The 27,942-nt window shown below is 40.0% G+C and overlaps 1 protein-coding gene across 3 annotated transcripts; it reads right to left on the bottom strand.

Annotated features, from left to right (window-relative positions):
• Nucleotides 1-135: 135 nt before the first annotated feature.
• ulk1b (unc-51 like autophagy activating kinase 1) lies at nucleotides 136-27,563 on the bottom strand. 3 transcript variants are annotated; one of them, XM_085279361.1, is made up of 27 exons: nucleotides 26,911-27,563; nucleotides 25,231-25,323; nucleotides 23,760-23,801; nucleotides 19,333-19,365; nucleotides 17,865-17,901; nucleotides 15,876-16,049; nucleotides 13,364-13,437; nucleotides 12,998-13,099; nucleotides 11,739-11,797; nucleotides 11,281-11,363; nucleotides 11,066-11,116; nucleotides 10,705-10,796; nucleotides 10,227-10,392; nucleotides 9,990-10,044; nucleotides 9,690-9,776; nucleotides 8,487-8,618; nucleotides 8,190-8,356; nucleotides 6,975-7,234; nucleotides 6,633-6,838; nucleotides 6,201-6,325; nucleotides 5,950-6,063; nucleotides 5,437-5,621; nucleotides 4,815-4,999; nucleotides 3,952-4,070; nucleotides 3,577-3,734; nucleotides 3,086-3,221; nucleotides 136-2,854 (listed from the first exon to the last, which is right to left on the bottom strand). In XM_085279361.1, the coding sequence occupies exons 1-27, from the start codon at nucleotides 26,998-27,000 to the stop codon at nucleotides 2,799-2,801; spliced, it is 3,081 nt and encodes a 1,026-aa protein (XP_085135487.1). In that variant the 5' UTR covers nucleotides 27,001-27,563; the 3' UTR covers nucleotides 136-2,798. The 3 variants fall into 3 exon arrangements, with proteins under 3 accessions (XP_085135487.1, XP_085135488.1, XP_085135489.1); XM_085279362.1 differs by having other exon boundaries at nucleotides 6,201-6,322; XM_085279363.1 differs by having other exon boundaries at nucleotides 9,990-10,041.
• Between the last annotated feature and the right edge of the window lie 379 nt (nucleotides 27,564-27,942).

Genomic DNA, 27,942 nt, shown 5'->3' with positions numbered 1-27,942 from the left:
TAAACACAGGGGGCCTTCTAATAAAAGTAGTCTTGAAAAGCAAGTAAAGAATGCCAAGTTTTTAAACCCGAATCGATTTAGTTGAAGAATACAAATGTAAAGCTTCAGGTCAAGTAAACCAAGTCACCACAACAGTTAATGATCTTTCCTTTCACTTTATTCATGATGTAGCTTCCAAACAGTAAATATTACATCACACACACAGGGACACTGAGCTAGTGTCTGTTATGGATATGACAACATTTAAATGCTTTTGCAACATTAAACAGACAATGTGGATGACTGAGCTGAAGGCCTTGTCTTTGGGAATGTATAGGTGGTATGGTGCTGTTCTCTCCATGCCAACAACAATAACTTAAATTACAATATTTACAAGTTTTACAGAATTAGTAACGTAAAAGTTTAAAAAGAAATCATTTGGGTACGTTGTTTAGCAAACATACAAAACAAATTAACCAAATAAGTGACAGGTTTCCTGATCGAGTGCACCAAAGTAAAAATTACTCTTCACTTGCACTCTCTTAGGCATCTCGAGTTTTGCACCCGTCGTCTTCATGGTGCTTTTGAGTCCTACTGGAGACAAACATCTTTATGATTGTATGGGACAGTAAAAAGTGACACATGCTTGAGGTTTTGTTTTTGTTTTTAAATTACGAGGGATCTGAACAGAGCAGCAAGTGCAGAGACAGGGAGCCCGTAGATGATTTGATTTGTGGAATGTACACTTAAACATCTGCATACATGTAGAGCAAAATCTGCATTTCACAGAAACTTGACAAAGGGCAACAAAGAAAATGCACACAAAGGATATGTTGATGAATCTCTCCTCCATTCTTTTCTGCTGACAGGCGTCACTGTAAACGGTCTTCAGACGTGACCACACAACCCCACCTTCATTAACTTGTAAAAGCTCGAGAAATTACACGTTAGGGGAAAGAAAGTACTACAGGTCCTAGATGTGCCACTTTTTATTCCTCAAAGTGGTATTTTACTTTTAGCTAACCACATCCACGCATTCAGTTGGAGTCAAAATTAAAATATTTCCCATGTTACGGAGCTGTCACAGCTTCATCCGCTGCACCACAAACAGCACTGCTTCACAAAACCAAAGCATGCAAACAAACTCTTCTTTAAAAACTTTTGTTTTTAAAGCAGCTGAAGGAGATTTTTCAGCTGGACAGCATTTTAGGTTGTTGGGATGAATGTCAAAAAGCTCAATGTAAAAAAACAAATAAAAAAAAAAACCCCACACAAATCTTAGCACTTCAACATGTCACTTTTCAGAAGTCAAACAAAAGGTAAAAAAAACCTTACCCACTACAATAAAATAAAGCACAAACACAATCAATGCATTTTTTTTTTGTTTTCAGTGTAAAGAAATCTCTTTTCCATTTTCTTCAAATAGAACTCTCTCATAGCTTATATCATCTCTTTGTCAACACTCCCACATCTAACATTACATTTTGACAGTAAATGTATTACAACTAAAACTGCATTAAAAACGTATATAAGCAGATCTCCTGTCATAAACAAGTCAAAGTATCTACAAAAACTGGACACATTTACCATATTCCACTCACGGTCTTTCTGTACAGTACTTTAACAGTGCAAAAACATTCAGACTTCAGCCCCAAGATCAGCCTAAATGTTAAATATCTAACATTCAGTCTAATATTTATGCTGTTTCTCTCCAGACAGCCCCTACATTCAGATTTGATTATACTTGCTAAATGAGTTGACAGATAAAAGATTAAAAGACAGAAAAAAAAAGTGGAATTCATGTGAAGGCATAACCAGCCCCAGCAGCACCTAAGCTTCTGTATACCTGAAGAATATAGTCCAGGTTATTGCAGCATTTTAAACATGATTGTGATCAAAGATGCTAAGAGACCACGTTCAGCCCCTTCTGAATTAAAAGCTATACCCACGCTTTAGCGCTGGGTAACGAGTGTTTTCTGGACCCATTCTCTGCCTTAATACCAGCCACCTTTTAGAAAACTAATCAAATTAATCCCTTCGACACCGCACGTTGCAAGCAAAAAGGCATGGTCTTTGATATTAAGCAAGTATAGAATCATTAAAGTGTCAGATAGTTTTTTCTTCTTCTATATAGCAGTTTAGTTACCTAAAGTTAATCTAAAGCAAACACACATACACAAAAAACAAAACTTTGAAAGAAAAAAAGAAAAAAAAGAAGTTATTTTGGCAACGGTTTTGAAACAGTGCGTGTGCACTTCTGGTCACCAGTTGTAGTAATGCCGCATACTGTACACTTCCTGTCAGCAAGAAAATAATTACATAAACCCCAAAAGAGGAAAAAAAAAAAGCTTAAAAAAAAAAAGAACACAAACAACACAGGAAAGCAAACAAGGGGTATAAAACAGATGTAGATTTGATGAGGATGATAGTCGGACAATCCAACTTTTTTTTTTTTTTTTTTTTTTTTAAATCAGCACATGTCCACAGCACTTCCCCTCCAGTTTGTGATCCTGTGTGACCATTTTGTCTATAGTCCCGCACTGCAAGGTCATAGCAAGGATATCTGTTGATCTTCAAAAGCTATGCGTTTAGATAAGTACCATATGTGGCTAATGTGAATACTTGGAAATAATTGCTCCTGAATGCGATACTTGAAGTGAGGGGAGTCTTCTTGGCATTTTCAGAGCCGGAAGCAAAATCCTCTTTACGTCCAACACGTGTTTGGAGAACCATGAGAGGCGTGTGGAAATTTGGTTAGTAATGTGCGGGGCGCAAACGACTGTCATACTTTCCACATTCCCCAAAATAGTGCAGGGCTATCATATACAGAGCCCTGCCTGCAAAGCTGTGAGGCGCCGTTCAATGCACTCTTTACCTGCAGACACAAAGCAAAGGGAAAGAGAAAAAAAAAGCACAAGTCATGATAAAGCAGCCTATCATACTTGACTTTATTACCACAGGACCGATGAAACACTTTGAATTTATCTGCACAGATTCCCACCAATGAGAGTATTAGCTCAAGGAACATTCCTGAATTAAATGGTGGTTCTTAGCTGCTGATGCTGAGTGGAGGCATTTTCTGTTACTGTGATACGGTGATACTTACATTTGCTAACACTGATGATGTCATCCTGTCCAGTGAGCAGCAGAGACAGGCCCTCCATCAGTAAGAGAGCTTTGTGGTAGCGCAGGACTGATGCTTCCCCCTGGTGGAACATCTCATCCAGTGCAGCAGCCTGAACCTGAGAGGACAGAGTGCTCAGGTCAAAGGTTTGATCTTGTTTTGAGTAAAATATTATATTAAATAATATGTCAAATGCTAACCACACAAAAGGAGGGGGGCTGTTAAGCTTTTAATGTGGCAGAACAGTTAAGAGCTGACCGGAAAGCTGGGAGAGAAAGTAGGGGAAAGACAAGACAAGCCGGATTCAAACCCAGGCCTCTACAATAATATTACGGCATATGGGTTGCCTACTCAACCCTGGTGAGCCAAAAAAGCACCTTGATAAAGATACTTTTAGATCTAAAGATTCTTTGGTCAATTTCCCCCTATGTTCTCCTCTATTTCTCAATTATCTGACTTTTCTTTCGGTTTACCATCTGCACAGTGTGGCTGAACAGCAGCCGTTCTGCTGTGATGGAGGTGATTTGGTCCATTAGGCGATGCTTCCGGGTAAAGAAATGCTCCAGACGGCTGTTGAGTGAGCGGCAGGATGCCACGCTGGACTTGTACAGCTCATTTAGTTTTCTCACAACTGTATATGGAGAGAAATTAAAAACAAAAAAACAAACAAACAACTAAATACATGAATCATAATTATTTTTTTAATAAATATATATATATATATATAAATATATATATATATAAATATATATATATATATATATATATATATATATATATATATATATCCTGCACATGGCAATTTTATGTTTTTAAGACTGCCACTGAAAAAATGAAAAGGCTCATACCTTGTTTGACAGTAGCAGATGGGTAAAGCTTGCCCTGTTTAACTTGCTCCATTGCTGTGTGTAAGGCATTGGACAAGAGTTCTGCAGTTTTAAGGTAGAGAACCAGCTGTTCTGCATGACTGAGGAGGCAATCACACGTAAAGTACTTTAAGTTAAACTCAATTCTAAAAGGACAAATGACACATTAAACACAATCGATACTTGTAGGATAAAAATCTGAATCACAGGTTTCTGTTTAAGAAATATTCAGCATCAGAAAATTCACTAGAGGCAGTCAAAAACCATCAAACGCAACAACTACATTTACACTTCAGATTAAAGTCTTCCCAAGAAAAAAAAAAACAAAAAACAAAAAAAACTTGAGAATGCCAAAAATCTCATCCTCTACAAATGAGAGTGCCTCAGGCTTTTTACTTTTGCCATGGTGTCCTGAGCAGCAGGCACTTGGGCAGTTTTCTCTTTTCTATTTGCTCCCAGCACTCTCTGGGCAAAATGCAAATATTCTTCATTTCAAGCTGAAGTACACAACAAAAAAAGTCCCGGTGCATAAAAACACAAAATGACCTACATGATGACTCCTTCACTACAACCCGCTGCTTTTACTTTAGTTTTTGTCCTGCAGCAAAGATGCATTCAAGCATATAAGCTTACAATTACATTAACATTACAGCAACAAAAATAAAAAATAATTAAATGTATTCCAATTTCTTTTTTCCATAGTAAGTCTCTGAGGCACCAATACAATTTAATAAAAATGTCCAAGACCCCAGAGGCTTATCACCAAACGCGGCGTAAAGCCAGGAAATCGCCAAGGTATCAATTGATCCAACAAAGAGGCACAGCCACAGCAGATACGGCCTTACCTCCACTCTCGGCTCAGCGAGCTTATCTGATCTGCTACCAGGCTCTGCTGCTGAAGGAGAGAGAGATGAGAAAAGTCCCCCTGCTCCCCTGTCACTGTAGCACCACGGGCAGCAGCCACCTCCATTAGACACAGAGCAAAATCCAATGTGAACCGCAGCCTTTGCACAGTGTCTGTATGCTCCTGCTGAACTCCGACAGGCACGGAAGAAAGACAGGCAGAGAAAGGGAGGGGAGGGTATAATGACAGAATTTTAAACGGTGGACACCAGAATGAGGTTTTGCATTCAATCTCCATGGGTGAAAAAAGCCCAGGATTTAAAAAGAGACAGGTCATTCAGTGCTTTCCATAAATCCATTTCAGCTTTTACCTTAAATTATTTTTCTACAGTGTCGTGAACTAAAAGGAAAAAAAAAGAAAGAAAAAAACCCCCCAAAAACCTCATTGACAATGTTTTCCATCCTTCCTTATGGCCAACACTCTTTAAAGGGATACTGAGTATTCTTTAGTTCAAGATCACCCTGACTGATGTACACAAGAACAGGAAAAGTCACTGCTACACACAAGCTCTGAACACAGAAGACTCCATCCTCATTACTTTCCAGAGGAATCTGGCATCTCACCTCCATCAGCGTCTCTTCGGGCAGCTCGGGAGCCTCGAAGGTGACGCGACCACCCATGTTGGCTGTGATGGGATCGGGGAAACTGTAACGAGGACTGGAAGAAGCCTCAAAGCCATCCAAACAGGTGCCTGTCGGAGGGTGACGGCTGGTTAAGGAGCCTGCAGGGCTGCCTGAAGTGAATGAGCCTGCAGTCAGGGAAAGAGACGGCAGAAATGTTACACTCAATGCCCGAGGCAATCATTTTTCATCAGTGCAGCTGGCTTTCATGTTTCCTGATTGTTCATAAATACACACACACACATATATACATACATACATACATACACACACACACATATACACACCTACTCTTATGCTAACCAGAACATTTAATTTCCACGTTACTTAAAATGAAAAACTCAGCTCTGTACTGCCCGACTGTGAATCATTGTAATACTGCCATCGTGCTGCAGATGCGATTTGGAGATGAATTACTTGTATTCAGCTCTGTCGACATGTTTTCATGCACAATACCTGAGTATTTTCTCTGTCTGGAGGTAAAGGGTGGAGTGCTGCCACTAGGTGGAGATCCTACAGTGAAAACCACCTGTGCTGGGCTGCCAGAGCCTCCCCCGCCACCCGGGGATCCTTGAGAAACAGAAGGAGGGAACAAATTTGACATTTTTCTCCCTATGAATCACTATCAGTTCCAAACCTTTACATGCGTCAGTGGTTAAACTGCAGAACAATGTGTGTTTTTTCGTTCATGCAACAGTCATGTCTACCTGTTATATCTATGGCTTTTTCAGAGGTCAGGTTCTCTGTGCTGCCTCGGTCACCTGCAGGTCCACCGGGTCCAAACGCAGCCATCAGCAGCACGTCGGACAGACCACCGGCACTTTGAGACCTGCTTCAAAGAAACATGACACAGAGACAAGGTGTTTATTCATTTCCTTCATTTTATTAATTAGCCATATCTATCTACATAGTCTGTAATATAATTTTACATCATATTTGGATAATAAAACAGTACACTATATAATAAAAAGTCCAAAGAATAAAGAAAAGGTAGAGAAAGATTTTAACTCAGCAATGTGTGCTTTTCATTGCCTGTTTTAAACTAATTTTACATGACAAGCTTCTCTGTGTACCCTGGTTCTTTGTGGATTGCATCATCGGGGAACATAAAACAAAGAACAGCAGAAACAAAACACGACCTTCCAAAGCTCTTGGTATCATCATTCCATCTGTGGATGCAATGAGGAGAATGGGTGACCGGTGTGGGTGCTTGGTGTACCAGGTCTCTGAGCTCTGCTGGGGCAGTCCTGCTGCAAGGAGAGCCTATGACCATACCCTGCTGTGTCAGGAAGGTCACCAGGTTTGGAGAACTCGGAGTCTTGGGGAATTCAAATGGTGGGATGGTCTGGGCGAAGAGGAAACATGGCGAAGAAAAAGGTTAGAAAGGTTGGGTTAAACCAGTTGGTGGTTTTGTCTTGTCTTGCGTACATAAAGAAAAAAACAATTTTTCTCTCTGTTTGACACACAAAACACAGACCTACCCTGGAGGGGGAGCCCAGAATAGTGGGGAGAGGATTACGCTGCATCAGCTCACTCAGTCTGGGAGAAGAGTGTAAGGGGCGGACAGCCATGAGTCCGGCTGAGGGAGTACCCAGAGGGTCCGAGTGCTGCTTTCGGATTTTTTGCCTGCCACCACCAGTGGCACAGTCCAACAGACAGGGGGCACTGTGGAGCCTTGTGCCAAGTCCTGCCCTCTGTGGTTGCTGCTGAGAATTCAGCCTGGGTTCAGTGTGCTGCAGAGCTGCAAAGTGGGACAGAAGGACTGCTAGACAGCAGGTGGCAATGCAACATGAAGTGTCAGACAGGCCTAGAAAACAACAAAGCTAGCAAAGATGGACATGTCCTGTCTAACTCCCCCGACAGCATACATGTCTGGGAAGAGAAGGTTCTGTGCGAGGAGGACTTGAAAGCAGCTGGTGAGAAAAGTATGTGATGGTGGTTTCATTTTCTCAAGCAATAACTTTTAAAACTTCTGACCACACTAACCCAAGAGGAAGAACACCACCACACTGTATTTCACCTCTGTCTGCAGTTCAGTTTTCATGCCAACCACTGGAAATCAATAATAATTTTAGAGGTTAAACTATTCAATAATTTATCATCATTTGCTCTGCTTGGTCTTTTTGTTAGTGGATTTTAATTTAACCTCCAGTTAAAGGTTAGAAAACTCCTCATCGCATGTTCACACAGCCCCAGTTTATGCCTTAAAATGTCTTTGTCTGCTTAGAAGCCCCACATATTCAATTTATAAATACTCAAAAACAAAGAAAAATCTCAGCAAGTCATCGTGCATCAAAAGCTTAAACAACTCAGATAATTTCTGCTATATAAATGACAGAAGTAGATTTATATATACAAGTTATAAATGACAGTATTAAGTACAACTGAGCTTTAAAAAACAAACAAAGAGAGAAATAATCTCACTTTTCAGATTTCCTTAACAGTTTTTGCTCCTCTAGAAATCATTTGCACCAAAACAAACTTTCCCTGATCTGCTTATAACTAATATCTATAATTTATAATATGGTTACAAACAGACAAAAGACCGGCTGGTGTAGTTTTAATACCTTTCAAATATCGTCACTGGAGTTTGGCACCAACCAGTTAGCTCCAAGCTTGCACTCTATCACTCTACAGCTTCCATATTTTTAAGCCAGGTTGATGCAGAAGCAAGTGAAGCATGGCCTTCAAGTTACCTTGAGGAGAGAGCTGCAAAGTTCTGGCACCTCCCAGGGAGAACCTGCGGGTGGTGGTGGTGGTGGTGATGGTGGTGACAGCCCCCTGCCCATATGGTGGTGAAGGTCCAGTCCTAGCACAGCCCAACAAGCTTCCACTGCTGCAGCGGCGCACTGGTGTTGACAGCCTAATGAAGTGAGTCTTATGAGTCACTGCACTTCCATCAAGAAGTTTAAAAGCTAACCTGTAAATTTAGTTTTGCAACAGTGGAGTTTATACATTTATAAATGTGTGTGTGTGTGTTTCTTGATGCAGACCGTGGCGAACCATCCTGTTTGGTAGAATGGAGGTTTTGCTCCATACGCTGGTAATTCTGGACCTGAGTGGGGACTGGAATAGGCAATGACTGACCATGGTTTCCATAGCTACTTCCCGAGAACTCGCTGGGCCTGACAACAGTGAGAATAACCGAGGGTGCCAAGGGAACAGTTAGATAAGAGAGGAGACAGTCCGTGTGCTTTTGTACACACATGCGTAGTTAACACTTTCCAGAGGAAGCAGATGTGACTTATTAATTTGCACAATGTTTACGTACAAACGACACATCGACTAACATCACAAAACAAAAGATTAAGATGACAGTTGTGGAGTAACTGTGTATGTAATAGAGAGATAAACACTAGGACAATTAAGCTTGTTAAACTAATAAAACTGACTTAATTAAAAACCTGACAGTTTATAGTGAAGAAAATTTGGTGCATGAACCTTCGGTGCTTTAGTTGAATCCAAATTACTTTACCAGCTGCTTCTTTCTTGCACCATGTAACTATACAATAGGGGAAATAATTACTTGATATTTTGTTGAATTTGTTCACTTACAAAGAAATACACAGTCTCTAATTTTGAAAGTAGTTTCAGCTATTAGTCTAACTATTCGGATATATCGCAGAAATTACTGTGAAGCCAGACGTGAGGTTGTGCTAAAAACATTGAAACCAAACAAAGGATGGTAAACAGTTTTTAAAAGAAAAATATAAAGGTAAAATCAAAGGTGGTCAAAAACAGCCGATTCAACCCTAGACTCCAGAGGGTTAGGTGATGGAGTGGCCCAGACCAGACCTCAGTCCTTTAGAAAAATCTGTGGATAGAGCTGAAGCTTCGAGTTGCCAAGCAACCTGGAGGATTTAGAGAATTTCTGTAAAGAGGAGTGGGCCAAAGTTGATGGTTTCAAACCTGCTGACCAACTGCAAGAAACCTCTTGCCGCTGTGCTTGCCAACAAGGGTTTCTCCATCAAGTCAAGTTTTTCTTATTCCATTCAGTGACACACAAATACACTTAAACCTTTTTTTAATAATGTGTTTTTTGAATTTTTGTCCCTCCTTTAAAATTAAACTACAATAAAAATTTGAGACTGTTAATATCATTGTAGGTGAGCAAACTTGCAAATTCATCAGGAGATCACCTAATTAACTCCCCCACATTTACCACCATAAGAAAAAATTTGGCTGTGTGCAGTTACCTGACAGGACTTGGTGATCCACTGTAGGAAGGCGAGTGCGGCGGTGTTTTGGCTTGGTTACACAGACCAGCTGATGCTAAAAGAGAGCTAATTAAAGTGGAGAAGAGAATAAAACCATCACAATGTTATTCATGAACAGTTTAGAGGGCGTACACTTTCACAGCTAATATAAGTGTGATTACTAACATAATTTATCTTCCTCTATAAGCCCGATTCTGTAACAGTGCCAAAGAAGTGCATTTAATTAACATATCAGCCGCTGTGCTGGATATTAATGAATAACTAGCTTTTGCTTCTCACCCGCTGTTCATTAGGCTGTCCTGCAGCACTTTACTCTCACTTGTCAGCTCACCTGCTGAACAAAAACAAAACTGTTATAAACTTGAACAGCCTCATAGCACAGCGCTTCAGCTTGAGAAATGCAATATAAATGTCAGTCTATGGAAAGAAAAAAGGCTACAAGATGAATTCAAGTCTACTGAAGAGCTCCATGTAATGTTTATGCAGGGACTCGATGAAAAAGAAAAGTTTTCTTACTGGTGAAGTGAGCAGGCACTATCACAAAGTCATCTGTGTCACAGGAGGATGAGTTCTTGCTGCTGCCGCCACCTCCAGACGAGTCCTTAAGGAGAAAACCAGTGGCCTCCTGGGTGGGAGAGGCCAGAGCTTTGGCTCGCAACTGCTGAATCTCAGCAAGCGACTGCTACAGAGACAGGGAGACAGAAGGTGGCATATTAAACACAGAGGAGGAACGTATAAATTAGTCATCAGAGAAGGGAAAGGTGAGAAAGTTGTTGCTTCTATGAATGCAAATAAAACTTTACACTCATCAAAAAAAAAGTAAATACAAAAATCTCTGTTTTCCTCCAGAGGTCGCCGCTTCGGGAAATTAGTGCACATAAAAAAAATGATAAATTTAAAAAAGTTTTTGGCTTCTTTGGGGATCTTTTGGTGTTCGTGCTCATCCCCTCTGGGGGAAATGCTGGAGGAAATATAAGAAATAACAAACACAAACCGGTGGTGAGGCGAGGTGAGACGTGGAAGAGCTGCTACAAGAGCTGGCTGATGCAGAGCTGGGCAAACAAGTCATGGTCACAGTAGGAGTTGCTGAAATGAAATTCAACACAGTTGTTAGTTTCTGAAAAAAGAAACTTTGTGTGTTCAGAATTAAAGTCCACAGGACTTCCAGGTGTTATAACACCCGTTCTATCTTTACGTGACTGGCCTGACTATCAGATCTCATCCTGTAAACATTGCTTCAGTCACCTTGTTTTATTTTTAGGGTTATATTTTCTATTGAAGCAAATGGAACATATTTTGTATTTGTATCTATATTAGACCTAACTAAGGAAGTAATGCTGTTTATTCTTACTTACTCTTTTTCACAGATGAGCTAGCCTCCAGGAAAGGATGACAAAAAAAGTCATCTACCAGGGAGAATAAATATAATTAATGAGAGGAAGTTCACAGTTTTCCTCTGCATGCAACAAACTAAGAAACTGTAACAACATCTTTTGCATAAGCAAAGTTTGATCCAAACTTGCACGAGTGAAATATGTCGAGTATGAATGAACGTTAAACATTTTCTGACCAAAGTCCATGCGGTCTTTGTGGTTGCGCTGCAGCAGACCCAGCAGCAGCTGCCTCAGGTGGCTTGAAGTCTCTCTGGGAATGCTGTAAAACAAATACAACAACAATCAGTCTTTGCTTCATGCAAATGATTAAAAGGTCACAACTCTACATACAGCAAAACTCCACCTTCAACTCCTACACTTCAACTCTTTATAGATTTTCTAGATTAAGACATTTCTGAGGCAATTTATGTGTATTAGCAAACAAGAATAAATGAATGATTTATGGCTTTTTTCCAGGTCTTTGATAAGCTGACCTACAATATGGCATCTTAATAAGCCACACCTTTCAGATTGGTTCTGCACTAAACATCCAAACAATACTTATATTCTAAGAAATACCTTTAAAATAAATGCAGAAAACTACGAAATCATTTTTTTTTAAAAAACATATCGTCATTTCAACATAATTTCTTACTTGGGGCTGAGATTCTTGTTTTTTTCATAGAACAGCCGGAGATCTTGGGGACTGCTGGCCTGAAGATGGCAAAAAGTCACAGATATATTGGAAAAACATAAGAAAGACTGTAAGAGTATGCATATACACACAGAGTAATTATACGATTACACTATTCTAGTGCATTGCTGTATACATTTTTATTATATCAGGTTTTGTCACTGCACTGCAAACAACACACTCCATTTACTTGAGTAACAACTTTTATGTACACATATCAGAGAACAAGGAAAACACAGCAGGTAATTTAAAAATGCTTTTGGATCAGTTGAGGAACAACACTTAACAGGTTTTGCTATATTACGCTTCATTTTAACACCATTGTCAACGTCCACATTTGGCATCTTTAATCTACATTTAGCCCGATACAGGCTGAGGAAAAACAAAAGGGAGAATTTTTTTTTTTTAATGTGTGATGTTAGAGCAGTTATAAGGAATTCAGTAGAGAAGCAGTGCATGACTGTAGCTGCCAAAGACAAAGAGAATAAAGAAGTCACAATGCTGGAGTTGTTGTTTTGTCCCTGCTGGTGTGCAGTCTGTACTGCTAGTGCAAGAATGCCCACAGATTTGGAGCAAATGACAAAAGCAAAAATATTTTCTAATCTGTGTGCTAGTTATGACATCCTCACAATGAGCTGATATTCCAATGTTTCAGGCACTTTTGATTTGAGGTTTTTATCCATATCCTATCACATCAGGGATGCATGTGCCTGGTTTCAGTCTTAAAGTTCAAAGTTCAACATGTCAGTGGTCCAAAACATGCAGTCCTAAATAACAATCTCCAGCAAAAAGATTATCTGAAGGTCTTGAAATAGATAAGCCCCAACATAACAGCTTAGAAAAGCCTAAAACTGGAGCTCTCTTAAAGGCGCAGAGTGGACACACCAAATACTGGATTGACTTCAAGTTCAAGTTTGTTACGGAAGAGGATCTGGGCCACCGGAGGGAAAAAAAAAAAAAAAAAAAAAAAAAAGTGGGCACATCTTCTTTTCCAGAACTCTGAGGAAAAAAAAAGTCAGAATTCAGCATTCCGACTCTTTCTTTTTTTTTTTTTATAGAATTCGTTTCTCAAAATTCTGAGATTAAAGTCAGAATTCTGACTTTTTTCTCAGAATTCTGGAAAGGGGAAAAAAATAAAAAATAAAAATAAACGTGCCTGCCTGCCTCCCCCCCCTGGCTTGGCCAAGAATCATTCTGGATATTGTAAACTTTTATTTTACCTGAAAAGGAGCTTTTCCAGTCAGGCACTGAAACACTATTGTTCCTATACTCCACAAGTCAGCCTTGGCATCATAGTTTTGGGACATAATTACTTCAGGAGCCTGGTGAGAAAAATTAAAAAGGGGAGGTGAGATCAATTTTAAAACTTTGAGGGACAATTGATTATTAAATTGATATTATATTCATCCCTGTATTGTTTTACAAATCGCATTTAGTTAAAAATGTAACAAATAAATGAATGAATAGGACTGCAACAATCTCAAACAGCTAAAATCACCATATTTGAATCTGCCAACTGAAACATTTATTCACATTTAAACAGTTATTTCCATTTCATCAGTAAAAATTACCCAAATTGTGCTTACCATGTACATAGGGGATCCACAGAGCGTGGCTGCCATCATGTTGTTCTGAAGGTACCTTGCAAAGCCAAAGTCCGCTGTGGACATAAACGTCCAGAAGGGAAGGAACGGCGGGGATACAGAAAAAAAGGGAAAAGAGGAGGATGAGTAAATATTTGGTGCCAGAAAGGAATCCAGGTGTACCTTCATAATATTTACATTGTGGCAAAAAAAAAATCATTTAAATAAGAGAAAAATGGAAAAACAGACTAGCAAAACAAACGAAAGAATATGCAATACTTGAGCGATAATGGGCGAGTCTTGGCGAGCTTATGATTTAGTTAAGCTCATGGAAATTTAGTATCATCACACTGGAGTTTACTTTGAATTATGACGTAATTAAAACACTTCTTAACCACAGAAGATCAATGTAGCACACTGGCTTGTTGATTTTATTTTTTTAGATGCATTGAACAAACATAGCCTAATACTGTATTCCTATACAAGTTTTTGTTATTTAATATAATACAATGAGAGAACACCTCAGCGTCGTACATTTGATTGCTTATGCATTATTTAAATGCTTTGTTGCGGTTTGTCAGGAGACTTATTTTTGTCAGTAAGGCTTTAAAACTGACGTAAATTTCTCCATCTTAGCAGTCAAAGCAAATCACATTTGGCTTTTTGCAGGCCAGTTCTGGCCCTTGGGCCTTATCTTTAACACCTCTGCACTGGGTCATCACACAATGATGACCCAGTGCAGAGGTGTTAATAAAAATCTGGCTAAAGGCAACAGAAACTTTGCCTTTAGTCAGATGAGCTCCTAATACCAGACACCGTTTCAAGATGGGGCCCTGACTCACTTTTGGAGCTAGCCTCGTGTGATCATTTAAGTGTTTCTTTGCTTGTTTGTAGTATTAAGTCATAATTTTGTAATCCGTATATACAGTACATTTTATAAACAAAAACTCTTAAATGTCTAAAATGCACTCAGCCTCTTAAACGAATCAACAAACCGCTTGCGAAAAAACCTTGTGTAGGTACAGCGTGTGCGTGTGTGTGTGTAGTCAGCTTGTTTGAGATTGCGGTGGCTTTGCTATGCATTCAGTCTCTAGAGGGGAAAAAATTAATAGGCTAAGGGACTAGTAGAGCTTCCAAACAGCTGAACACACTCGCTCTCACTCACTTGGGAAAGATACTTCATAATTATTCAATTTAATGCAATTTAGTTTTATTTATATAACATCAAGGCACTTCATATTGTAAGGTAAAGGCCTTACAATATTAGAGCCCCACCCAAACGATCAGACAGCTTCCCATGAGCAAGCATTTGGCGACAGTGGGAAGGAAAAATGTCCTTTTAACGGGAAGAACTCTGGCTCACAGAGGGGCAGGCATATGCCACGACTGGTTGGGGTGATGGGAAAGAGAAAAGAAGGTGAAAAAAAACCAAAAAAACAAGGAGACTTTAAATGAATGAAACACCATTTCTTCTTCTTTTTTTAAGTCATTTCCTTTTAAGGCACATTGTGAATTATACCAGCATCTCTGATCTGTTGCCTTGAGCGATGTATACAGTGAAGCTGTAACACTTAACAAAATAATCAACCTCTGTGGGAGAAGACTTTAAACGGCTGGTGTCCACTGCTGTCTCTCCTGACAAGACCATGTTTTTCCCAGAAAGTTTTCCATTTATTTATGAAGCTCACATGCTGGACGCCACTCGGACAGCCAGCAATTAGTGACATACAGCTAAACATGTCATGCTTGGTCCGACTGGGTATGGGATCAGAGAAAACTACAGAGTATGACATTATTTTGGTAAAGTTACACACCTGCTCCATAGCCTTAGCCAGGAATTTCAAATTTACTTCAATGTCGCCTGCTCTGGCACCTGGAATACTTCTGACTGTGTCCACTGGGGTTTCTAGTTTCATGTTTTTAAGAATAGAGTCACCAATAGCCAGACACTTATTGATTACTTTCTGTTGCACCAATATCATCTTCTACCACATCAATCAATTTTAAACTGGATGACACAAGTGCATCTTGTAGTTGTAGAAAGCGTCTTTGCTTTGCGGCATTTTTAAACAGCGTGCACTCTCAGAAGAACAATAGCAACACTGCAGAGGTAAAATGTGAAATTCTATATGTAATCAATTTCTTCAAACAAGTTTAGCCTTCTGAGCTTCGGGTAATCAATTACCTCAGGGAAATCATTATGAGATCCCATTGCAATAAAACTGTCTATAAAAAAAGTTGATTACGTTGTAGGAATTTCCATAAGGAGCTTTTGAGATTGAATTATTTTTTTGCTCCTGTAAATTGTTCTGCTGCTTTAAATCCCACAAGTTTTATATTTTAAATGTTTTGCCATCACTTTAAAAAAATGTATTCTTGTTTGGCATATTAATCAACAGATACTACAGAGCTTAAAAAAATCTTAAAGTCTCCTAAAGTGTGTTGAAATGCTTAAAAAAACAAAAACAAACAGTATGTATAATCGCCTTAAAGACTCTCACATAACCAAACCTACCAATCTTGATGCAGGTGTTGTTGGAGTGTGACTTGCATCCTGGTGGGTAAGAAAGCAGGATGTTCTGTGGTTTGAGGTCCCTGTGAATTATTCCTTTGGCTTGTAGGACCCTCATGGCTCCTGCAATCTGCTGCAGGAAAACCCGAATAGTGTCCTCACTCAGTGTGCCCTTAGCTGAAGGAAAAGACAAAGCAAATATCAATTAATCACTAACTTTGATGTGAATCCTACAGGTTACGATGCAAGTAGAATTTTCTTAATGAGGACACAACATGATGATATTGGTAAACCTATCACGGACTGAATGAATCTCTCTTAGTTTATAGTTGGAATACAATGATTTTATGCAACAGATCATTTTAATACATTTCCTAAATTATCTGCAGCGTGTGTTTATTCCTGGGTTCTCTAATATCACCCAACTGTCATGTCCTCTTTTGTGTCTCCAGCTCAAAATGATACAGTATTGCGTTATGGACACTTCCTTGTCTACAATTGCTCCATGTCCACGTCCCTTCCAGCAGACTTTTAAAGACATGCTGTATTCGCCTTGAGCTGGAAGCAGTCTAGGTCATTTATTACAATGGGGAGAGGATCCAAACCCATTTTTCAATCATGCTGGCTATTAATAGAATAGGATGGGATTTCTATTTAGAGTCTGGGTGCAAAATTACAGGAAGTTTGACGGATATCACAAATGGATTGATGGTCCTGGCTATTTGAAGCCCAGAGAAGTTTGGTGAGGATACGACGAAGCTGGGAAAATCTGTAGTGCTGAGAAATTCCCAGTTTTCTACCATTCTGACTCAAAAGTGAGCACAAGGTGGCTCTAAGTATATGATCAAACACTGTACTGTGTTTATTAAAAGACAGAAGAACAATGCAGAGAGGTGTCTCTGGTCTGAATATTCTTTAGGCACTTGTTACGGCCCTAGCAGGGCCTCTCTCCTGAAGGTGCCTGTGTGGGCGTGTCCCACTACCTCTTGTGCCTGAGGTGCCACCTTTCCCTTTTGTGCAGCTGACTCTCGTCAGTAATCAAGGAGATTTAAGCCCAGGGAAAGGTGAGCTCTGGGCCAGAGTGCCAGTAGTGGGGTTACAGCTTGTGAGCTGAGTGGTTGTTGTGTTTGCAGCTAGTGAGCTGTGTCTTTGGTGGTTTTCAGCTAGTGAGCTGCTCTTTCTTTTTGGCTTACGTTTTACTTTATTGACCAACGCCTGAGTTTTGTTTGTTTTCTTAAATGGTGATAGCGGCTTGTCCGTCTCTTTTAGTTAGTATAAATTGAATCTTTAATAAAATTCTTTAATTTAACCCTTTTGCCTCCTTGACTCCTTTTTCTGACCTGGTCACTTTTTGTTACCTCCCTCTCCCCGCCTAGACCCCTCAGGGGAACGTAACACACTATTAAAACGTTTGGGTCCAAATCTGTCAGTGACAAGCCAAATCTGCTGCTGCTGCTGCTTTCAGGGCTAAACACGAAAGCCTGAAGTCTCACAAAACAAAGATGTGACCTGAGTGTTGGGAGGTGACAGAAAAATAACTGTCATAACCAGCACCTCCCTTTGAGAAATCACTCTGACAAATTCTTTAACATAAACGTTTTGTCACAAAGTGCTTTACTGGAGGCTTTTACTAATTTAAGGTTATAATTAAGACTATTGATGATTTGGCCATCATTGCAGAATCCATTTTTTTAGTTCTATGGTTGCTCTGCTGTTCTCTTATTTCTGAAATTTAAGCTCTTTCCTGAACACATGTCTATGCCAAATATCATCATTTACATACATATGAAAATATGCCAAAAGTCCAGTTTTCATCTCGCTTGCTAGGAAACGGATATAATCGTTGTGTTCAGATAAAAGAAGGGCATTCAGGGCCTGCTTTAGATCTAGAAAGACTTTTGAGCAAAGATTTTATTCCTGATTTAACTGATTTTTTGGATTAAGAAGCATTTTGAGTACATTGAGCATAAGTAGATAAACTGTTGCACTTACAGTGTAAGTAGTCAGCGAGATCGCCGCCGTTGCAGTACTGTGGTTAAAAATAGTGACAGGGCAGGAATGAAGGGGAGGGGGAGAGAGATGAAAAGGAATAGCATTAGAAAACACAGGTAGCACCGAGGACTGAGGTGTAACCACAGTGAAAAAGACTCTGAGATCACACAGCCTCTGAAGCAACTAGAAAGCAGCAGAGATCAGAGGAGTGATTTGCCGAAGAGTGATGTGTTTACAGATTTATACCCTTGTTCCCATTCCCAGCATTAATATGAATGAACCCAGAAAAGGACAGGCTGTGACAGGTGAGGCCGTAAAATGCTGCCTCACAAGTAGTTTAATCTCTCAGACACACAGATCAGCATAAAGAAATCTGCTTTTGACTTGTGGTATAGATCTAGACAGCAATTGTATATTTTTATTTTAATGGCAAAGTACATGACAGAACACATTTGACAGCAGAAGATTAAAATGAGGATAAGAAATCCAAAGTTCTTCTGCCTGGCTGTCAATGTCGTGTACACTCACTAGCCACTTTGTTAGGTACACCTGATCATCTGACCACAGAGAGTGATCCACAAAAAAGTAAATATTCAGCGAGCGGCAGTTCTCCATGTAAAATACCTTCCTGAGGCCACAGGAGAATGACCACTTGGTAAAACCAAGGTTTGCAGAAGACATCTGCAAACCTCTGAATGCATATGTCGAACCTTAAAAAAGGTGGACTACAGAAGCAGAAGACCACAGTAGGTGCCACTCCGGTCAGCTAAGAAACAGGATACTGGGACTTCAAGTAAAGGGGGAGGTCACCAAAATTGGACAACAGATAACTGGAAAAATGTTGCTGGAGCTGATGAGTCTTGATTTCTGCTGCAACAGTCAGATGGTAGGTTCAGAATTTGGTGTAAACAATATGAAAGCATGAATCCACAAAAAAATCAGCAGCATCTGTGTGATGATATCAAGTCGATATAGACCTAACCCTCTTGAATCTATGCCACCGAGATCTGAGCCAGTTCTTAAGTCAAAGAAGTCAGAGATCGAACCTGGTACTAGCAAGGTGTACCTAATAAAAAGTTTAGTGAGTGTATATGTATTTTTACAAAATACATTAACAAAAATAGCAAGCAATTTTTAATCGCTTTGACAAATACTATAAACAAAATTTACATTGATAAAACATAGTCTGGCATGTTCCCTTGAAGAAATTATTTAAAATGCACAAAACAAGAGTATGAGCATCAAAAGCATCAAAAGCAATTTGAGAACTCACAACTCCCTCCATTTATGGACTTTCCCCCTCTAATTCATAATCAGGACAACAGCATCAAATCACAGCAAAAAGAGTAGTGGCTGTTAGCCATTTAACCCCCCCGCAGATGCCAGAGGAGACAGCTAATTTTAGCCCTGTTAGAGTTCAGACAATACAGCGCTGAGCAAACAAAGCCAAACATCCCAGCAAGCTTACCTCCATTACCAGGTACACTGAGCTGGCAGTTTCCTAAAGAGAAGGGAGATAAGAAGAGTGGGGGTAAACATACACACGCCAGTGGCAGACAAAGCAGAAGGAACAGATGGTTCCTGTACATACCACTCATGTTAAAGCAAGCTAACGAGGTGACTTAGACTAGAAGTATCAAGCAGCTTAAACAGCTGCAGAAAAGTGAAAATAAGTGGCTAAAATCCAGATACAGATACCGACAAGTCTATAAAAGTTGCACAATGGGAGGAGGATTAAAACACCAGGTCTGTATAGGCAGAACCAACTGATACCCCTGAAACACCCGTTTTCTTTTTTTCTTTGTTTCTTACACAATAAATATGGAGGTGGCGTGGATTAAAAAAAACACACAAAAAAAACCCCCCACTTGAATTGTATGTCTGCCATCAGAAATTAGGAATCCGAGTGGAAATAAATACCAAACAAAACAAAGACAAAAAAAGGCACTGGCTATTGGCCAAATGATTTTATATACCACCCAAAAATTCAATTAGTGCATCCTTAAAAAGCAAAATCAACAATAAAAAAAAATAAAAAAAAATACTAACAGAGAAGGTGGACTCTGTCCTCAGCAACATTAACAAAGCAACGGGCGACAAGTGTGAATCAGTAACAAGCGAGTCATATTTTCTCACATCAACACCAAGATAAAAAACAAATAATGGATCATTTAGAAATTATTCCTTACTGAGAACTTAGAACCACAGAAACTCAAACATCTATTGTGCACTTTGGAAACAGTCCAAAACTTATTTTAAAAAAAGGAAAACTTTGTGAAGGGTAGTCAAGCCCATTTTAAAAAACCTCTCTTATCTCATGGCAACAGACGACTGTAGTCTCTCTCTGACCTCGATTCAGTATCTCACTAAAGCCAGCAGTCAGAGGCCAGACTGTTTTATACAGTTCTGAATAGTTGTCGTTGGCTTTATTAAAGATGGACGGCCAAACACAAGCAACCAGTGAGTTTAGGGGCGGTGGGGAAACACTAAGCTAGGTAAATAACATTCGATGAAATAGTTAAATAAGAGGTTTGGTGTTGTTGCCGTTTGCCATGGCACTGTAATAGCTTACAATAAAAAAAAAAAAATCTGAACTACGTCCTGGGTTATAATGACTCAGTCACACTCGAGTGAAAACTGGACTTTGGGGTTTGGCTCAGCTGATTGCCAACTGATTATATTCCCAAATAAAACCAAGGTTGTCATTTGGCAGTTCAATAAAATTTCTAGATTTCTTTTTCAAATCTGTGAGACTCATGTTGGACTTCGTGTGAACTTCAGCTTCAATTTCAACGAATCGCTTTATTATCAGAAACAGATTGCATGCGATTGCCAACTTGACCCTGTTTGAATGAGTCTGAATTCTTTAGCCAATATTCAGTTGTACGCTGACAGCAGGTGAAAGGGTTTCTTTTTCTATATGTCACTAGATGTACAGCTTGAGAAGATCTTGACAATAGGGCTGAACGATATATCGCATTTGCGATAATTTCGCGACATGATCAAGTGCAATTTTCTAACCGCAAAGGCTGCGATTATACTCTGGACATGTCCAAATTCATGGGCTGCATCCTCCTGAGGCCGCATTTGTAGACCGATTACGTCACAGCGACGCGCCGAAGGCTGTCCAAATTACTACCATATCCCAGAATTCATAGCGCGGCCCAGCCAAACTCCAGTTTCCAGCAATGGCGGCCGCTACTAAGTTTTAAAATTACTCATACTAATCTTTCTGGGTCACAAAATAAACTTTTAACATATTTTCAGGCGAGAAAGTAGTTGTGTAAACATCAAATATCTGCTCGGTTTATCAAGATATCCCATATTTGCAAAAGTGCTTCGACGTTTTCAGAGGCGTCTGCTACCCACCAGCTCGACAGCTAGCCGGGAGCTCGAGGGTTACTGATGCGGCCGAGAACGGCACAACTCCCGGCACATCATTTTCAGATCACCGCGGAGTTTCGCTGCTCGGGTTAAACGTAATATATAAGTCACTTAGACAACCTAAAAATGTTATTGTTGGGCTTTTTTCAGTGTTTTGTTTGTTCGTGAGTAAATCGGTTTGGCTGAGATTAAAGTTATTAGATTAGATAAAATAAAACTTTATTAATCCCCCGGGTGGGTTCCTCCTTGGTTTTCACACAGCTGACTAAACGTCAAACAGAAAACTTATTAAACAGAAGTAGGAGACAGTCGAGAATTTACACCAGTGTCTGGTTATATTTTAGATAGCAAGAAGCAGACGGCCGAGTTTATTAAACTCCACCGAGACAGCGGTGACGCTAATCAGAACTAGACCGTCCAATTTCACGCCTTTAAACTTTAAAGGCGTGTTTGTGTGTGTGTTTATACAATTGCTATTATGTTTGCACTTTATGTGTAATGTTACTGACTGCAGAGATCAGTAAGATGTGTGTATTTTTTATTTATTAGTTTTATTTATTTAATATTATTTTTTAATTGAATGACTGTCTAGTAGTTCACAGATGTCGAAAAACTGAGTGTGGTAAAGCCACTGATTTTGTTTATGTATATTTCTGCAATCTGCACATTGTACTGACTTTCATTTTAATGTTTACACCAGGGTTCCTTGTCAGCACTTTATTTTAAAAATAAACTATTGTGTATGTTCAAATATACTGTTGTGATTGAAGAAGTTAAATAAAAATGTCAGTCATCAATTCATGCATCACCTCATGTCATCATAACAGAGGTCTGTCTTCCAGGAAAGAACAGTTTAAAATTAATGTAATATAGTATTGGCCATACTATATGATGTATTGCTTGTCTTTGTTTAATAATACAGAAGACAAAGACCTTAAAAAATAATCGCATATCGCATCGCAATCGCAATATTGGGGCAGAAAATCGCAATTAGATTATTTTCCATAATCGTTCAGCCCTACTTGACAATGGTGTTATTTGTGGCCATGGCTCTGACTGGCTAGTTGACTTTTTCAACTGTCAAACAATGGTTTAATATCAAGACAGATCAGTCGATCTGAGTACAGCAAACAGATTCAAAGGTCTGGACCCAGATGAGTAACACTAACCCTTCAAAATTGAAAGCCTACAATACACAAATATTTGACTTGCAAACCCATCTTCAGTCCCTTTCATTGCTGGTTTCCAGAGCTTGGTTTGGTGTCAGTTTCTTTAGGACCTAATTAGATAGATGGATGGATTGCCAGCTAAGAAGATCAGCACTGTCGTGCCACAACAAACCTGTAATCTTAGAGCCCAGCTCCAACTATCCCCAGCCAGCACGGACGATAAAGAGAGAACAGGGTATTTTTTAAGGTTCTGCATGTCCAGAGAAATGATTGTTGCTAATTATTTCAGTGCTTTAGTGTGTAAGCAGCAAGCAGCTCATATGATAGCATGCAACACTGTTCTTCCATTATGAGCAAGCTGTCAAGCTTAACCGATATGGGCAGAGAATGATAGCTCAAACCTTCAGTCCGCTAATGAAACTTTCAATATGTGCACAGTTTTCATTTTCTCTTCACACAACAGAGAAGGAGGATCTCATCTCAGTTCTTAGAGTCAAGGATTCACATTTCATTTAAAAATAAATAAGCAGATCACAATGAAACAACCTTCAAAACTTCTTTGCAACTTTTTAAAATTACAAACATTTTTAAGAGATTTGTTCCAGACCAGTTTCTTCAAAGACACAGCATCAGCTACCTGCTGTTAGTCTGCAAGAACAACACAGCCTTTGAAATTAGCAGAATTTGCACATTTGATGTTTTTTTTAAACCAGATGGCAGTTTGTTAATCAAGAACTACAAAGACAGAAGAAACACCTGGTGAGTTCAGATAAGAGTTTGTGTGTGGAAGTAAGGAACATTATATCTAAACTAACTAGCAGGTGCGGCCATCACAGAGACATCACTGAGAGTGTGGACTCTGATTAAAAATGCAACACCTTTTGTTTATTATGGTGAGCCAGGATATCTGCTTCTCTAACCATGAACAACTGGTAAAGAAGCATTAACACAGTAGCCTGTGCCCTGATCAACTTGTTTCTGCCTACACGCACAACTTAAATTGCTACACTTCAAAGAAAGACTTAATAAAAGGAGGCCATCAAGAACAGGCCACGTAGCAGCAGAGAGAATTTAAGCACTAGAAGGGTTGGCCAAGTTCAACGGGCCAAAAAACCAGAGTCGCCAGAGCAGAAACAAACAGTTTTAAAACAAACAAATGTTGGAAAGCCTCATTTAACAAATAGGTAAGCCATAACTGTGCAACTAGCATGAGACACAAGTGGGTCATGTGGAAAAGCCACATCCAGCAGCCCATCTGCTCCGCTTTCAGCTGCTGTCTAACAGGGAAAAATGAGAAACCTTAACATGTGATTTTGACACTTGTGAATGTGATGCTACATACCTGAAAGTCCAGTAAAGCAACAATGTTCTCATGCTTGAGTTCCTACAGAAAAGACAAAATACTTCAGGTCACATATCGTTATCATCATCACATTTCTTTTTACATGCTTGTTCAGGTCAGGGCATTCTTGAAGTCTGTGAGAAGCTTCTGAGTACTCATTTTCACTATAACAAACTCTGCGTTTAGTAAGACAATCGTGCTGAGATAACCACTCCTCATACCACTCCACCAGTGGGTCAGCGCCCTGACCCACTGGTGTCAAGACAACCATCTCACCCTCAACGTCGCAAAGACAAAGGAGTTGATAGTGGACTTCCGGAGGTGCAGAGAAGTACACACCCCCATCACCATCAACGGCGCTGCTGTGGAGAGAGTGAGCAGCTTCCGGTTCCTTGGCGTACACCTGGCTGAGGATCTTACGTGGTCAGTACACACAAACAAAACAGTGAAGAAGGCGCAGCAGCGCCTCTTCTTTCTCAGGAGACTGAAAAGATTCGGCATGAGCCCCCGCATCCTCAGGACCTTCTATCGCTGTGCCATTGAGAGCATCCTCACTGGATGCATCACCACCTGGTATGGCAACAGCACCGCCTACAACTGTAAAGCTCTCCAGCGAGTAGTGCGGTGCTCTGAACGGATAATTGGAGGTGAGCTTCCCTCCCTCCAAGACATCTACAGGAAGCGGTGCCTGAGGAAAGCGGGGAGGATCATCAAGGACTCCAGTCACCCCAGCCATAAACTGTTCAGACTGCTTCCATCAGGAAGGAGGTTCTGCAGCATCCGGTCCCGTACCAGCAGACTGAGAGACAGCTTTTTCCACCAGGCCATCAGACTGCTGAACACGTCATAGACACCTCAGCTTCACTACTGGAACTTCAACATTATGCACTCCACACTGTATATAAATGCCACTTGTTTTGCACATATTCAACTCTGTATATTTTATATATTTTATTATTATTATTATTATTATTATTTTATTTTATTACTATTTAATTTGTAAAAATGTGTATACACACACACACACACACACACACACACACACACACACACACACACACACACACACACACGTAGGAAAATATTTAGTATACACATCCAGAAATGCATACACTATTATATATTGTACATATATTTATTAGTTTCAGGTTGGCCATTCTTGTATTTTGCTCGTTTGTGTTGTTGTGTTTGCACATCTCTGTTGCTTGTGGGGCTTGCACACAAGAATTTCACTCACATGTGCTGTGCCAGTGTGCCTGCACATGTGATGTGACAATAAAAAGTGATTTGATTTGTGATTTGATTTGATTTATTTCACTAACACATCTGGCACGTGGCCAGCTGTGAATACCATATTACCACAGGTTCAGATGCCAGGTGACAGATTTAACTACGAAAACATACATCAATCAATCTGATGTTGAACACTAGGCAGGGGGTGTTCTTTTGTCTCTCTCTGAACTTGACTTACCTTCAGTATTTTGATCTCCTTCCCCAGCAGAGTCTGAGATTTGGCTAGGTTCTTCTTGTTGATGCATTTTACTGCCACCTCCCAGTCATGTTTCTGGAGCACAGAAACTCAAGTCATTTGAAGAAAGAAATAAAACACTGCAGAGAATGAGGTGTGCTCGAATGTCAGAAAGTGTCTGCACTTTGTCTTACTGCACTGCCATCTGTCAAATGTATGGTTTGGTAAAAGGAAATGTAAAGTGTCACACTATGGTATATTTGTTTGTTGACTACCATGAAGTGTTGGCCTACAAGGAAATGACTTGCTGAGAGTGTAAACAGCCAGAAGGTCTGATTGCTAAGGGTTTTCTCCTCTTTTTAAGGCAGACTCCCATGCACCATATTTCATATAAGTCACTGCAGTGACCTTGGCAGTGGATTTTCTGACCTTGCAGCAAAATTAAAGGCAGTTCACTACCGTATTGTAAAATGCACTGAAAACAGCGGATGAAAATTATTCTGTTCACTTCAATTTTATTTATATAGCACCAAATCACAACAACAGTTGCCTCAAGTCTCTTTATATTGTAAGGTAAAGACCAAACAATAACACAAAGAAAACAGAAAACCCCAATAATCATATGATCCCCTATAAGCAAGAGATTTGGCAACAGTGGGAAGGAAAAACTCCCCTTTAACAGGAAGAAACTTCCTGGTCTAAAAGGACCAGGCTCAGGGAGGGGCAGCCATGTGCTGCATCCGGCTGGGGTGAGGAGAGGAGGACATGCTGTTGAGAGAGCCAAATATTAACACCAGATATTTAAATGCATTATGGGAATCCCAGCAGCCTAGTCATATAGCAGCAAAACTTTGTGCTCTTCTGCTATCTGTACCTGAGCTGTGGTAACGCACAAATTTCCCTGTTGTAGGATCAATAAAGTTTTAGCTTATCTTAGGATTCAGGTCCACTTGATCCAGCCCTAACTATACGCTTTATCAAAAAGAAAAGTTTTAAGCCTAGTCTTAAAAGTAGAGATAGTATCGGGTCTCCTGAATCCAAACTGGAAGCTGGTTCCACAAAAGAATGGCCCGAAAACTGAAGGTTCCCATTCTACTTTTAAATATCCTAGGAAAAACAAGCAAGTCCGCAGAGAGCGAAGAGCTCTAACGGGGTGAAATTATCTGTCTGCCAATGTAGTAAAGAAGCAACATAGATGCTTCAGGCCCACATGATCCCCTGAGTGGATTACACGTCTCAGGATGGAGCATTTCCATTTCATATCCATCCATTCTGGGTGTAGTACATGTTTGAACATGTCTATTTGGCCTCAGTGTGGAGCTTTCTAAGGAAAACAATACGTGTCTGGTGGCCTATATTTACATTAGCGACGCTGACACACAACATCTGCACCACAAGCCAGCCACAAAAATAAAGGCAGTCACACAATAACCAGGCATGCTTTCCTAAAATGTGTCGCAAGTATTTAAATAAGGTATTTCAACGTTTTTTAATACAGCTTTGTTATTTCAAGGAACATCCTGTATGTGAGACTAGGCCTCTTAAGGGCGTACAATGACAACAACTACACCAGATGGCGACCTACATTTAACAGCGCAACAAATCTGCCTTAAAAAAAAGACAACGGATTTCTTTATAGCAGCAATAAAACGTATTATAAACTTGCAAAGGGGTAATACTCACCTCTCGGTGTCTACCTTTAAAGACCACAGCAAATGCGCCATGCCCTATCAGGTCCTTCCGACTGAACTCAAATTTCCCCACCGTCTCCATGTCGAGCCAAAGTCTTTACTTTTACACTACTAAGACCTGGACAGATGACCAGGAGACCTCAGGTCACCCTTCTTGTTAGAGAGTCCTTTCTCCTCTGTCAACTGGGGCCAGCTGCAGCGACGTTCAGCCCCTCTTTCTTTTGCCATAGGCTGCCTACCTTTCAAACCGGCCTCTTCTCTCATGTTAACACGGATACGCTTTGAAGTTTTTATTTTTATTTAAATCGTGTTACTTCTGACAAAGCCATGAAGCAAGCTCCATCTTTGACAGTGCGGCCAACATGAAGTTAGCTAACTTAACGAACGACTTTCCTAGCTGCTGTCTCGGTGGTGCCACCTTAAAAAGCAGCTCGCTGCGTTTTGTTTATATACAGGAGGTCCTGACTTCTGTCGCCTAAGCGTCCGTACAGGCGAAACGAGCCACGGTATTAAACTCAAAAGAAAAAAACAGGTCTAAATAGCAGAGACCATTGCTAACCCCCCTTAATGCACTGCAATTAGCAGCTGACTCGCTGAAGTCACAACATCGCTCGTGCCGTCGAACGCAGTCTAGCTTCTGAAACAAAGCGCATGCGCATTGCGATTAAAGCTGTGGGTTTGACGTCACGGAGCGTCCCTAAAATGAAAGAGTAGATTTGCTTTAACTTTATTAAACAAGATCAGACTGGAAAAAGAAGACGCTTCGTCTCAGTATAAAACAATGCATCAGATAACTATTATGTGCGGATGCGTGCTAATGTGTACGCTGGAAAAATAGGCCGAAGCAGAAAACGAGAGAAAGACAGGTCCACTAAAGCCTTTGTTTACTTAGTTATTTCACACGGAAAAATGGCAATCAAAAATCTTTAAAGAAAAAAAATGTTATGAGGTCTTTTTAAAAAATTTTTTTTTTATTAAACCATGGTCTTCATTAGAATCCTGTGCCAAATAGAAATAAATTGAG

This window comes from Mchenga conophoros, linkage group LG7, assembly GCF_057382185.1.
Source record: "Mchenga conophoros isolate Kocher_MC1m ecotype Shallow Benthic linkage group LG7, M_conophoros_male_GT1.1, whole genome shotgun sequence".
Taxonomy (NCBI): domain Eukaryota; kingdom Metazoa; phylum Chordata; class Actinopteri; order Cichliformes; family Cichlidae; genus Mchenga; species Mchenga conophoros.
The sequence above is the reverse complement of the archived record's forward strand: the minus strand, read 5'-3'. Positions and strand labels throughout refer to the sequence as shown.